General features: G+C 51.4%; 1 protein-coding gene across 1 annotated transcript in view; it reads right to left on the bottom strand.

Moving 5' to 3' along the window:
• Positions 1 to 11,977: 11,977 nt before the first annotated feature.
• LOC119092198 (uncharacterized) overlaps positions 11,978 to 14,013 on the bottom strand; it is an 11,325-nt gene continuing 9,289 nt past the window's right edge. The window contains exons 2-4 of the mRNA XM_037215178.1: positions 13,692 to 13,772; positions 12,902 to 13,305; positions 11,978 to 12,389 (exon numbers count right to left, since the gene is read on the bottom strand). Of these exons, the coding sequence (XP_037071073.1) occupies positions 12,203 to 12,389; positions 12,902 to 13,305; positions 13,692 to 13,772 (672 nt within the window). The 3' untranslated portion in view covers positions 11,978 to 12,202. The remainder of the gene's footprint in view (positions 12,390 to 12,901; positions 13,306 to 13,691; positions 13,773 to 14,013) is intronic.

Here is a 14,013-nt window from a genome sequence, read left to right as displayed (position 1 = left end):
GGAACCCGGGCACCCGGCGAAAACGGGTGGTCATTCTTGCACCCCACCGCACCCCCTACGTGCAGCTTACGTCGGTTAGCGCCTGATAAGCTCTTGGTTGTTGATTTCTTTCCTTTTTCCAAGTCGATGCGCTTTTCGTAGCACATGAACTTATCTGCAGGAAAATGTTGGTGCCTTCGTGTGAACACTATGTCATCTAATGCATACAGCGGAGCATCAAAACATTGAAGTTTTCCCCAAAGACTCAAAGCGCTATCGATTATGTGCAGTCAGATATTTAAGAGAAGCTTAGCCCTCAACGCAGTGAAATGAAAATGAGCCAATAGAGCTTCGTGTTGCGTGGCATTTCGTTGGCATAACTGAAACATAACAAATTTTCAGCTTCAAACAATATTTCAGTTTTGATGAAAGGTTGTGCCATTTCAAAACACAAAACTGGCGAATACGCTGAAAGACAGCATGCCACCTTGTTGTACTTTCACTTAGTTATATTAGACACGTCTGATTTGATCTGTAATGCCAGTTTTCTCACAATCCTGAAAACTCAAAATTTTGAGTTGAAATAGCCGCTCCTAGAAGTAATATATTTGCTTTTCTTTGCTTTTTCAACGTGTGTGCTCGGCAATGCATGTAACATACAAATTTGTCAAGATGCTTGAGTAATAAGCGCTACGAAACCTTGAAACACTGTGAGTATATTTATAAAAAAATGTAAGTCAACATGAGGCTATTATCCCGCAAATTCAACCCTTGGATTGCCGAGATCTCACATCAGTCCTGAAAGAACGCTTCAAGGCCGGCAATTCGTTATTTGTGAACGAGCGCACTTACGCAGTCGAACGAATCGATTTGCATTTAAACCTATGCGATCTCTTTTTTTCCATGTCGAAACGTGTTAATCTCATTCGCCTTGCCCCATCCCCCCCCCCCCCCTCTCCACCCCCGCCTCTCTACGTTGCTGAGCTATGAGCTGGATTTCAAAACGAAGGTTGGCACTTGTCAACGTGCGAATCTTTTGTTTCACATGTTGAACCGATAGAGCAGCTTGCGCGACGTTTTCGACGCTGCTCGCCGGCCGGATCCAGTCATAAGTTTGAAGAGATTGATCCACATTCGTATGGGATTTTTTAAACTCAGCCATTTTCATGACCATTCCCTACAGCTCACAGCCATGTCCCTTTAAATACTTCAAATCTCCTCCTTTCTGGGTGTGATGCACATGAACTTGTACAGTCTATGACGCATCACCTACGGGAAAGTCGCTCAGTCACTACCGCGCAACAAAATTTTATACAGACATCTACCTCATCGGCTTTTTACGCTCATGGTCAAGAAAAGTAATGCCTCTAATTATTCGGTGAGAATGAGGTTGATAATCAAAGTACTTAAGTGCCTGGAAGTGCAACTGAAAGTACGGAAAATGCGACACAGAAAATTATGCAAGAACACCACGAGGAAAGGCCAAAATAAGCTCATCTACCCTCGTTCGTTGCAATAATACATAAATCAACAACGCCACCTTGTGTCGCATCAAAGTACCACGAGTGAGCCACGTCACTCGCTACAGCGGCAACTCTGGCAGCGACTTTGGTGTCATAAAACTTTCCATGACGTAATCTAATGATGATTTTATTAGAAACGTGCTTATCAATTAGTAAAAGTGTGCTGTTTAGGAGCTCTTTTTCATTTAAAAGCGTACCAGTAGTTTTAAGCGAGCTTTTCCATCATGTATCATGCTTGCCTCGATGCCTGCAAATTTGGAACAGCCCTATAAAGGGAACATTGGTATTGGGGTTTGAACTGAAATAGCCATCTTGAAGATTATCCGATGCAGTTCACAGCAATGCCTTTCGTAAGACCTAAGCCCGTCTCTGTTATGAACTTCACGCCCGCAAAGATGTGCAAACTGTTTCAGAGAGACTATTTTAAGGTCACCTAGGCATAAATGACGTCATAAAACGTCATTCGTATACTGCCACTTTATTGGCCATGCGAAGATCAAAACCAATAAAAATAGAATTGTGGGGTCGCTCATATCTGGCGTTCGTGAGCACAATTTCCAAACATAACGGCTGCCAGTTGGTTCTCAATCAATATTGTGCAAGGCACGATGACGTAACCAAACAAGGACGTATTGAGGAGAAACTTACTGAACAGGGAAATTGTGCTGCCTAATGCAGCTTTTCCACTCAAAGCACTCCAATAATTGTAATTAGTGGGCTTATTTCATCATATATGATGGTGGCTTCAGTATCTTCAAATTCGGATAATCCTCTTTATTACATTGATGCGGCCTTGCTGCCCAGGCCACGTCTGGTATTTCATGCGGCCAGCGGACACCGGCACCAAGCCGAGGCTCAACATGTGTTTGACAGATGGACATGCGAGCAGACGTTGCCACAATGATAATATTACACTGTAATGTTGCGTTTACATCAAATTCATCTGGTATTTGCGGTGTTCTTTGGACACCAGAGTCGCAAAGATGTTGTTGGTAAAGGGAACTGGAGAGCGTAGGACTGCGGCAAGGTGTAACCCACGTGCACACTCCATATCCACTGAGACCCGTGATTGCGGTACCCAGCGCTGTTCACGGCCTCGAAAAGTTGATGGATCTGCACCTGACGGTGGGTATGGATGTGCACCTCATCTTTTATTTATTGGAGGTTCGCTAACACTCAACATACATTCGTGGCTATCACGTGGCATTTTCCAGGTTATAAAAGTTAGTACAAAACAACGGAAAGTCATAACAGATCAAAACATATGAACGCATGCATGCACAAACAGTAAAACACAAACTCATCGCTCAAAAATGACTTGTCAGCGCACTTAATACTTGTCGGATCCAGTCGTCTCACATCCAGGGGAACAGAGGACTGGCCGCTCGGTACACGAAGGACCGCTGTCCTGACGTCGTGCGCACCGCCTGGGGCGGGGCGCTTGTTTTGATCCCTGCGGGCAGAACGGTCCCAGGCCGCGGGCGTTTGAAACAAACAGGCAAGATGCGCATGTTTGCGTCGGTCGCCGGCTTCGTGCGCAGCGGGCTTCGTGCGGGTACGGGCGACATTGGAACGTTGGAAAGAACAGGTTGAATGGAATGGCTAAATTAGAATGGGCCATGTCTAAAAGCAGCAGCAGCCGGGCTGCAGGTCAGGTGAGGCCAGAGGGCGGGGTGAACTAAGCTGGGTCTTGCGACACGCTTAACGTCTTACTCGGTATTGTCTGGAAGGGGGGGGGGGGGTCGTCATCACATGTACTTTACCGATTGGGCTTTACGGCGCGCCCAGATACTGCGGTCATATGTATTCGTCCGCGTCTCACCTTGACAGGAAGGGCGGGCACCGCAGTGAATCGAACGCGGTGCCTCTGATGTCCACACGGGCAGCGTCGCTAATCCGCTGCCGTCGTCGGGGTTCCCGTCGGCACCTGCCCGTGGGTGCAGCGCGCAGGCTCCGGCCGACGCCGGCCGCCGTCGCGTCGGGCTCGCGCGCCAGACGTCGGGCGTGATCCGACGCGCCGCCAGCGACGACGACCGGCCGGCCGCCCTCGCCGCTCCGCCGAGCATGGAGGGCGCCCCGCTAAACGTCTGCCTGGCCGAGGCTGTCGCCAGCCTCAACTGCTCCGAGACGGGGCGCGGCATGGTTTGCGACCACCCCGACGAGCGGGACAGCACCCCGCACGCCGTCACCGCGGCCGCCATCGCGGCGATTGAGCTGACCGGCGTCGCCGTCAACGGCATGATCGCCTACACGATCGTGCGCGAGAGGCGCTTCCACACGGCCATCAACGCGGTGCTGATGGCGCTGACGGTCACGAACCTGGCGCTACTGGCGGTCTTCGCCCTCATCTCGGCTGACATGGTGTCAGGCCGGCACGTCTTCTGCCGGATGCCCGGCCTGGCAGGGCTCTTGCACTTGACCAGCACAGTCATGTGCTACACGACGGTGGCGGTGCTGCGCTTCCTGCAGGTGGTGCCGGCGCTGCGGCTGCCGCGGTCTCCCGGCTGGCTGCTCGGTCTCGGCACGGTCGTGCCGCTGCTGGGCGGCTCCGTGGGCGGCGCCGCCTGGCTCTGGCAGCCCTACAACTGCTGGCCGATGGGGGTGGTCGACTCCCGCGGCCGCACGGTGCTTTGCACGCAGCTGCCGAACATTGCGCTCGCGACTCCGGTCCTCCTCGGCTACGAGGCGCTCGCCGTGCTCGTCTGCGGCTTCTGCTACCTCATGGTGCTGCTGACCGTGCTACAGTCGCGGCAGCGTCTCCAGCGGGACATCTCGCTCCCGAAGCGCGCGATCAAGACGGCAGCGCGCCCCACCACCGTCGCGGTCTCCTCCGGCTCCAGCCCCGGTCCTAGCACAATCAGCGGGTTCCCGGGGCGGGCAGAGGCGAGGCAGGCCGCCTGCCCCCTCGCCGTTGCAGGACCGAGCACAAGAGGCATGAAGGCGCCCTCCGCTCGCGTGCTGCGGGAGGCACACGCCTCGCCGGGCCATCAGACGCTGCAGCACTCACACACGCTTGACGTCATCGAGGAGCTGGAGGATGGACCCGCCAGCGGTCTGGCTGACCAGACAGACGGCGACGGCGATAGCAAAAGCGTGGCGAGCGCCATCAAACCCGAACACGGCGGACATCCGGCCTCTAGATCTTACACCGCCGAGGGCGACATTCGCACCTCCATCTCCTCCCGCTTGCCGCAGCCTTCCCAAGCTGAAGCCCTGTTCTCCCGCATTGACGTCATCACCTGGATCTCCTCGTTCTCGCACCTGGTTGTGCTGGCCTTCAGTGTGATCGGACCAAGCGTCATCATCGCCACGTTTGGAGTTGGCAAGTATGCGTTGTCCACCAGCCACGACCAACACGAAAAAATCATTGCGGTCATCCTGACCCTGTTTTTCCTCGCCGATCTCCAGCCTCTCGTAATGGTCGCATTCAGCAGTGACTTCAGAGGTGCCATACTGAAAAACCTAATGTGCATGCAGCGCTGTCTAGCCGGCTGCTCGAAGTGGGTGCGTCAAGGCTCCTGTAATGAGCCTGCCTAGAGCCTGAGACTGCCCAGGGCCCGGGACTGCCCAGGGCCCGGGACTGCCCAGGGCCCGGGACTGCCTAGGGCCTGAGACTGCCTAGGGCCTGGGACTGCCTAGGGCCCGGGACTGCCCAGGGCCCGGGACTGCCCAGAGCCCGGGGCTGCCTAGGGCCTGAAACAGTCTAGGGCCCGGGACTGCCTAGGGCCTGAGACTGCCTAGGGCCTGGGACTGCCTAGGGCCCGGGTCTGCCCAGGGCCCGGGACTGCCCAGGGCCCGGGACTGCCTAGGGCCTGAGACAGCCTAGGGCCCGGGACTGCCAAGGGCCTGAGACTGCCTAGGGCCTGGGACTGCCTAGGGCCCGGGACTGCCCAGGGCCCGGGACTGCCCAGGGCCCGGGACTGCCTAGGGCCTGAGACAGCCTAGTGCCCGGGACTGCCTAGGGCCTGAGACTGCCTAGGGCCTGGGACTGCCTAGGGCCCGGGACTACCTAGGGCCCGGGACTGCCCAGGGCCTGAGATTGCCTATGGCCTCAGAAAGCGGGCCAGGAATCGCTGCAGGTCACGCGCATAATTCGGTGCTTGAACATGCGCAGGACCCCAGAACCGAAGACATTGGGCGTTCAAGTATGAACTTTGTCCCGAGTCTTGCTTATTCAGATTCATTTATCTGAATTAACCAGACTCCAGAAAAAAACATATCGATACCACAAGCATCTGCAACGCTTTTAGAGGGCATTTTCAGCCTGGGAACCAACGGCTGAAAATGCCGCCTAAGAGCGTTAAAAGCGTCGTCGCCGACCGCACCTGGAGCTGTCGCTTGGTTAATGGCTTGACATCACTTGGAACATCATTGGAACATTATCATAAGCATGAATTGTCATTGGAACATGGACACACCAATCATGATTTGTGATAACCTGTGTCCCAAGAGAACACCGTGCCTGAGGTACAGGCGCAGCCAAAGAGAGGGTGGGGTGGGGGGGGGGGGGCTCCTCCCTATTCGCATTATTCTCATTTTTCGCCACGTATGACCCCTGACAGAAAACTTTCAGTACCGGTGTGATGCGTTCTCCCTGAGCTCCTCTCCCCCGCTCAAAGAAAATTTCGGTTGCGCCCCTAGCTTCATCTGACTTTTGTAATGACAACTGCCGGAATTTAAGGCTGAGCGAATCCGTAAAAATGCATTTTGGCGCTGTTGTTCACCGCCGCGACCTGCGTTTCCAGTGTGAGTATAGGGATATGGTCTCTGTTTGTGTGATGGGTTATGGTCTCCGCTTATGGTTATGGGTTAGGGTTATGGTCTTCGTTTGTTTGTGTGATGGGAGGGTAAGGCAACTGTACTGGGGCGAAGTGATGGGAGGGTAAGGCAACTGTACTGGGGCGAACCGAGGGCCGCTATTAAGCGTGGCCTGAAGTAAAGTATTAAGCTTGTCACTCAATGAAGGCACCTATATTCAGCTCAACCCTGACTTTTCTGGTGCTTATGTGGTGTAAGATAATATCTGCGCTACAACTATCTGGAGTAACGTTTCAGCTGCTGCCACTGAGGAACATGAACTTACATCTTATACTCATTCAGCTCTGTGTGTAAGTGCGGGCACATCATCAAAGGAAGTATGCTTTGGAAGAGCAGCATATGCGCTTTTACTTCGTGCACATTATTTTGTGCAGGCGGACAAAAAATAGTCGTTTTTTCCTTGGCGTCCACAGGGCGCTGTGTACCAAAAAGCAGACATACATGCATATATGCATATATGCAGCTCATTCCGAAACATTGTTTTGCCTGCTTAAAGGACAGATGAGAGCTTGTAAAGAGCCATGATGGACTTGAACAGAATATCGTTATGTGCTCGTGCTTATGTGCTTTTGGTCGTTTCTCGTGATGTTCTTTCATGTTTATTCGTGAGCTTAAGATGTTGACTTGTATTCGCGCGCTCGGTCATAGTTGTTGTAGTTGTTGTCATAGGTCATGCTGTTCTTAAGTTATTTGATTACAAGTCTTCTTTTCGTAACGACTAGAAGCAAGGGATAACTTCTTGTATTTTGTGCCACAAAACGTAACTTATGTTTAAATGTTGCATGGCTTGCACAACATTGTTTGAGGGCCAATTGACGACAGCTATATACGGAATTCGTGCTTACGAACGTCAGATATGAGTGACTCCACAATTATATTTGTGTTGACATTGAATGCCGCGAAGCCATTGGAATGGCATGACACAACTGCCATTGTTATGCCTGCATAAATGCCTGGGTTACCTTGAAATAGCCAGCACGAAATAGTGTGCACATCTTCGCGGGCGTGTAGCTAAGAAACTAGAGCATTTTAGGTCTTAGGAAGGGCGTGGTTGTGAACTGCAACTAATAATCTTCAAGATGCTGTTTCAGTTCAAAACCCCATGCACATGTGATATGTGTTAATTTGACCCCTCCAAAGGTTTTTGCAGGATTATTTCCGAACGAGGCAGTGTAGTCCCTCCAAACGTTGCATTGCTATAGGCAACTGAATAGGGGATCTTTTGGTATCCAACATTTATATTTACCTTGTAACGTCACTGACCAAGGGCAGGTCAAGATCAGGCCGTGGTTGTCAGGGGAGGCAATTTCTAGGGAATCGTTCAATGCGATGCGACAATGGAACGTCGGACGAAACCATGCAAGTCTGAGATAGTTCCGTAATGAAAAAAAAAGAATTTATGATCACAACCAATTCCATTGATCTAGGGTCAAGTATGAGGGTTAGACCGAAGGCAACAGTAACCTAGGTTTTCCCGAGTTTGCTGATTGGAGTAGTTGCTGGTGCTTATTTTAAACTCGGTAATAACGAGGACAGAAACAAAATCTTCTGTGCGCATTTTAGAAGCCAAAAAAAGTTACCGCCATTACATAACGCAGGTCAATATTTTGTTTTTAGGAGCTTGCAGCCTTGCGTAATCCTTGGCGCTTATTCAAATGTTAAAATCAAGCATGTCTTTTATTATTCTGCTCACCATGAACTCATAAAGGTGAATTAAGGTTACTGGCCTTAATTGCACACCGATGACCTTTTGCTTACAACAGGTAGCTAGGTCGGCGGTCGATGCATGCGAAGGTCTGGGGCACTTTGGACACCAATTTGGAGTTTAATCTTTTTTACCTTATTTGACCCGAAAGTCATGACTAAGGAACCTCAAATTTCGACACAAATGAGTCTTCACACAAGCCAACTTACCCTGTAAATTTGGTATCTTAGGCCTGGCTAGTTTTTTAGATCTTGGGGGACAAATGAACCCCAGCTGAAGGAAAGGGTATTGAACTCGCGCGCGGGTTAATAGAGACCACCGTCCACGCTCTTCATTTCGCGAAGCTAGTCGAGAATTGATCTGATGGCAAGCATTGCTACCTCACGTTTATCTCCAGACGCTTCGGCCTGTCCAGGTCGGGCGGCTCACCCTTCCACTTAACGAATATTTGCCCGATCTTGAAACGTACACTTCGTGCAGAATTTTGCACCATGGCCCTGAGCACTAAGATAGGTATTGCAATCGCTAGCGTGCCATTAAGTGTGGAACTTCTTGCACCGCACTACCCATAAAAAGAAAACGCTGTGCACCGTTACTCCATTTAAACAATTTACTGCATTGCACAAGCAGCGCCAGGCGGATTTCATCGCGTTTATGGTGCGGATCGGTGCATGAAATGAAATGGGATAGCACAATTAAAACCAGCAAAACGAATTGAAATCGACCAAAATTCAAATACACAAATGTGGCTAACTGACGCTTCCGCATTCTGAAACTTCTCGACTACTTCATTCTTACCAACGGGATCTTCTTCGGCAGGGAAATCCATAGTGTATCGTTATGATGCAAGATACCGTGCTGGGCTTGGTCCGAAGGTGCTTATTTCATGGTCAAAATGTCCTTTTGCCGTCCCAGTGTCATCGAAGACGAGTTTTAGTAGTACCGACGCTCTCCACAGGACTCTCTGAAGCTGTTAGACGCGCATAAGCTTTGTGATTACGTTGACATTTACTCTGCATTATTCGTGCATATAATGCTGTACAGTTTTAGCTGCTCTGCCTATGTACGCTGTGTGTGGGCGTCGGGTGTAGGTTGTAGCTAGCAGACAGTATCAAACATAGAAACATAAGACAACTTGAGTGTTATGTTACAGCTTGTGTCATCCGTCGCTAGGGTTGGTGTGCACACTTGTTGTATGTTAGGCCGTCCTAGCTGCATCAGCCTTTCTCTTGGGCGGCTTTCCAACATGTGTATGACTGTCTCGTCGTGTTTGTTCATCACCGTGGGCTTCTATGATACTCCTCACGCTGAATTATCTGTGCATCAATATATTTGATGGAATGTCTACTTGTGCGCACCACATGGTGCAGCAGTCTGTCACCGGCTTTTGTCATGGTGCAACAGTCTGTCTGGCTTTTCGGAGGGACTGGGACGAGGTATGGGTGTTAATATTAAGTACTAAATGAGCTCAACGGGAGGTTCTTCCCGGTTAGCTCGGTTGGTGCAGCACCGGACTCGCAACCAGAAGGCCCTGGGTCGAAGCTCACCAGTTTGAAGAAGACTATTCAGGTTGCAGGTTTACATAGCCCAAAAACGGATCTCACCGTGCATGTGCACGCACGCGGCTTCGCAGGATGCATCACCACAGTATTGCCGACGGGTAGGACGCATCACCACAGTATTGCCGACGGGTAGGACGCATCACCACAGTATTACCGACGGGTAGGACGCATCACCACAGTATTACCGACGGGTAGGACGCATCACCACAGTATTACCAACGGGTAGGACACATCACCACAGTATTACCGACGGGTGCCTATCCTGTCGGGATTTGGTCCACCAGCTCCCTCTGCCTGTAAAACAGTAAGGTCTACGAATAGGGAAAGAACAAACACCTATAAGACGGACAGACTTGAATGATGGGAACAAATGTATGTGAATTTAACGGCATATCAGCGCGCGTGAGAGTGCAGAGATCAAACTTTGTTACATAAGTACAACCACGTGTTCACGTGTTAGGCCCATCCTGCCCCAGGCATATCAGAGATGCAGAGGACGCATTTTCCCAACACGAACACTAGAGACCTCTGAATATTCTTTGGAGTATTCCCACACGTATCTTTGTGTCATTGCGTAGTTGGGGCTCGGGTGGAAACGATTTGATGGAACAATGGGCGATCTTGATGTTTGCCTAGTTTGTAAGCGTTATTTTATGCTACATGCACACACATTTACGTGGCATCAATTATCTCAAAGTTTGCTTGAGAAGGTTGTAGGACTGGCAAGGTTTGCAGCCGTTGATTTGCAAACAAGTGGAGGTTTACTCAAGCTGGCTTACTAACATATTGATGGTCCAAGTCTGCAAGGAATCAGGCGTACTGAATCATCTTAAACGGTTTATTCCCTCAGTGAACACAAAATCCCTTAAAAAATGGCTCTTCAGTTCTTACCGGAACGGAACGACTGAACTGTGCCAGCTTTATGAATTGTCGGAGGCCTAATGTCATGAACTTACCCGTCTCAAAACACTTACCCGTCTTAAAACACTCACCCGTCTTAAAACACTTACCCGTCTTAAAACACTTACACGTCTTAAAACACTCGACACATTCGCCTGCCCGTTTTCCAACGAGCCCATGCTGGAGCTGAAACCTAGCGGAATTTTTGCAATAGAGCTAAAAAAAACAAAGTGACGGAAAAGAATGTACCAAATTAATCAGGCGAATGTGCTACAATTCCTTGCGCACCATGACTTTGAAACCTATACATTGATCCGTGTCGGCTCAATCCGTTTAATACCAAGAATACAGATGGCCAGGTTTAATTTGCAGGCGCCCAGATTCTCAAACATCTCGGTTCTTAATGTCAGGTTAATAAATTGCGGTGTGCAGTATCTTTCAGCGCCATAGGAAACGATTGCCGTTTCAGTAACAAAGAGCTTATAAAATGCATGTACAACGTTGCTACCTCCTACGAAAGCAATGTATCTGCGTTTTGTTTAAGTTCATTTCAAGCATGACACTAGATGAATATAGAAAAATTAAACGCATCAATCTGATCTAACGTTAAGTTGTCGGTCCGGCCTATCCTGACCAGTTCCATTAATTGCTAGCAGGCCCTCCCTCACGATGTGCAACTTAATCAGTGTTATACCCTACACTGTTAATTAGCAGCTTCAAACTCGAAGAAATACAATGAATAAACCGCGAGATTTACTATAGTTTGGTACACACGCCCTCTTTAAGTGGCCTTTAACTCATGTATTTTTACATTGTTTTTGTTAGTTAAGAAATCAAAACTCACCTGTAGAGAGGATATCTGCCGTAATATAGTCAACTTACGGTTTGTCTATTGTAGTTCTTAAAGTTTGAGACCGCATTCAAGGCTGTACGGTATAACAGTGACTAGTTCACTTACGCCGTTAGTTTATTGAGTCCAGTCTGGGCCTGATCCGTGCTTCTGTGAAATTCTTCTATGCGGTGTGTTCCAACACAACACAACACCCACACGAGTATGTCATCCATGACGACCTGCACTGTTATTACGTAACGGATTCTGCAGCTTTTCAGTGAGCTTGCCGGACGCGGAGGTGGAATAGGTGGCGAAAACTTGCTCTGTTGAAATTTTTAGTCTTTCTGCGTACGTGCTTTATTTTGTTTCATTTTTGTTTTCATGAAGTTCCAGCTGAAGGGATGTAGGAAGTGTAGGTATTTTCATCAGTAATGCTAATGTCTGTGGCTGCCCAAGATCCAGCAGCTGGTGGTTCATCTTCTCTCAAGATTTCACCAGCTCGACCTCAGTCTGGTGTGATCGCTCTCAGACCTCTGACCCTTCCTTGCCTCTTCGGACAGCGGCGGCCGTGCGATGACCCACCGACCGTTGCAGCCGCTCAAGCCGCCTCTCCTTCACGCCTCACACCGCCGCTAGCTGCACCACCGACACCACCTACTCGTTATGCCATTTTTATTGCGTGTTTTTGCTACTCTCAGCAGGGACAGGACAGAGGAGAGGACAGGGGCGACACGCAGGCGGGGAGCCAGCACACACGGGTCCTGATGGTCGGCGGCGGCGCGGCGGCAGTCTCTGGGGGGAGAGGAGTCTTGTCAGCGGGCGCTGGGCCTCGCTGTGCTCGCTCGCCGTGGTGTCTGTGACGTCATTGGCTCACGTGGCGCCTCTAGTGGGCGGCCACGTGGCAGCTGCAGGCGCTCGGCAGGCGGTAGATGTCGATGAACAGGCCCTTGTACGGGTCGCACGGGTCGAACGACAGCATGCGGTGGTAGATGTACTTCTGCGTGCACTTGCTCTTGTAGCAGGGGGCCAGCGCGCGGCAGGCGGCGTCCGGGTACAGGCAGGTCTCCACCCTGGCGGCGGAGGCAGGTCAGGTCAGGTCAGGTCAAACAGCAGCCTGCCGATGCGTGCGTTCCCGAGCCGGCGGGTGGGTCGAGACCGAGGCGGTGATTCATTGGACATCATGATTAGCAGATGTACAATGAACGCTGAGGGACAATTGCCGCATAGCACCGGTGGTGTGTTAAAGCTCGCATAGATGTTGTGAGAATACCCTTTGTGCATGATCATCCAGAGGGGCTATGCCTCTCACCTCCCGATCATCTACCATGGGAATGCTACGTAGTCAACCTTTGCTGTACCACCAGGCCGTGACGTCCCAGATCAAGGTACGCACTTACTGCCCCACCATCGCCCACCTCATCAGCACGGCACCTCCATCCCATCCTACCAACAGCGACTTGGTTCTTTATCCGCCCATGCAAGTGCCATGGCATGGATGTGGTACCGTCAGGCTGACTGTCGCTTTGTAACCGCGGAAAACTCCTGTCCGGCACAGGCATCGAACCCAAGGCTGTCCACCCACCTGGCGGTCTGGGTGTAGTAGTGCACGTCGTTGACGATAACGCGCCACTCGCCGGCAACGTTCTGGGCGCGGCGCGGCATGGCGTAGGCCACGTCGCTGGGGCATATGTAGCCGGCGGGACCAGCCCAGTGCGTCACATCATACGGGCTGTCGCCGGTGGAGGCGCCGGTGTAGAAGCCGTAGTCGAACGCCTCCTCCTGCTCCTTGGTCAGGCCCTCGACCAGGTCGTCGGCCGACTGGGTGCCGATGTCGGCGTACTTCTTGGCGAAGAGGTGGTCCTGCGCGATGGCTGCCTTGATCTCGTAGGCGGGGTACTCGGCGTCCTCAACGCAGTAGGTGGCGCTGCTGTTGGCTGCGCAGGCCGGGGCCGCCGTGGGGTCGCAGTAATGCTGCTTGTAGGCGCCCTGACGGACACGGACGGTTAGAGCCGGCGCGTTTAGGGCGGGGGGGGGGGCAGGCAGTGAGTAAGGTTAAGATTTGGATGAAGCTGTAGGGAATTGACACGTTCATGGTTAAGAACAACAGTTTGTTAGAATTTGCTGTTCTAACGTGACTGAACTTCACAACCCGCAGTTATCACGCAGTCCTCGATCATCACACCGCCTAAGCCGGCTGGGACCAGGACCAGGACTAGGACCAAAACCAGGACCAGGACCAGGACCAGGACCAGGAGCGGCTTGGCCGCGACTCGCAAACTCTGCAGCGCGCGGCATTCGTCGGCGGGCCGGTGGCGCCAGAGCGGGCAGGCGGTGCTCACTGGTGGGGGCCAGGGCTAGGAGGCGGTACTCACGTGGTGGGGGGCCGGGTGGCCGCCGTACTGGGGCGGGTGGACGTTGGCCGCAGCCAGGGCGGCGCACGCCAGCAGGCTGATCTGAAAGCGAACACGAGCTGTGACGGAGGTGCGAGGCCAGCGCCAGCGGTGGAGGAGGCCCGCAAGCCATTGGCCTCCCCTAGCACTCCCACCGGTGTCGTGGGCACTGTACGCCGCGGGTGACATGTATTAATTCGACACGTTGGTGTCTGTATTTATTATATATATATATATATATATATATATATATATATATATATATATATATATAAATCATTGAATGGCATGCCCTTTCCCCAAA

The sequence above is a fragment of the Pollicipes pollicipes genome, unplaced genomic scaffold (assembly GCF_011947565.3).
Source record: "Pollicipes pollicipes isolate AB1234 unplaced genomic scaffold, Ppol_2.1 Scaffold_1600;HRSCAF=1878_pilon_pilon_pilon, whole genome shotgun sequence".
Lineage (NCBI taxonomy): Eukaryota > Metazoa > Arthropoda > Thecostraca > Pollicipedomorpha > Pollicipedidae > Pollicipes > Pollicipes pollicipes.
The sequence above is the reverse complement of the archived record's forward strand: the minus strand, read 5'-3'. Positions and strand labels throughout refer to the sequence as shown.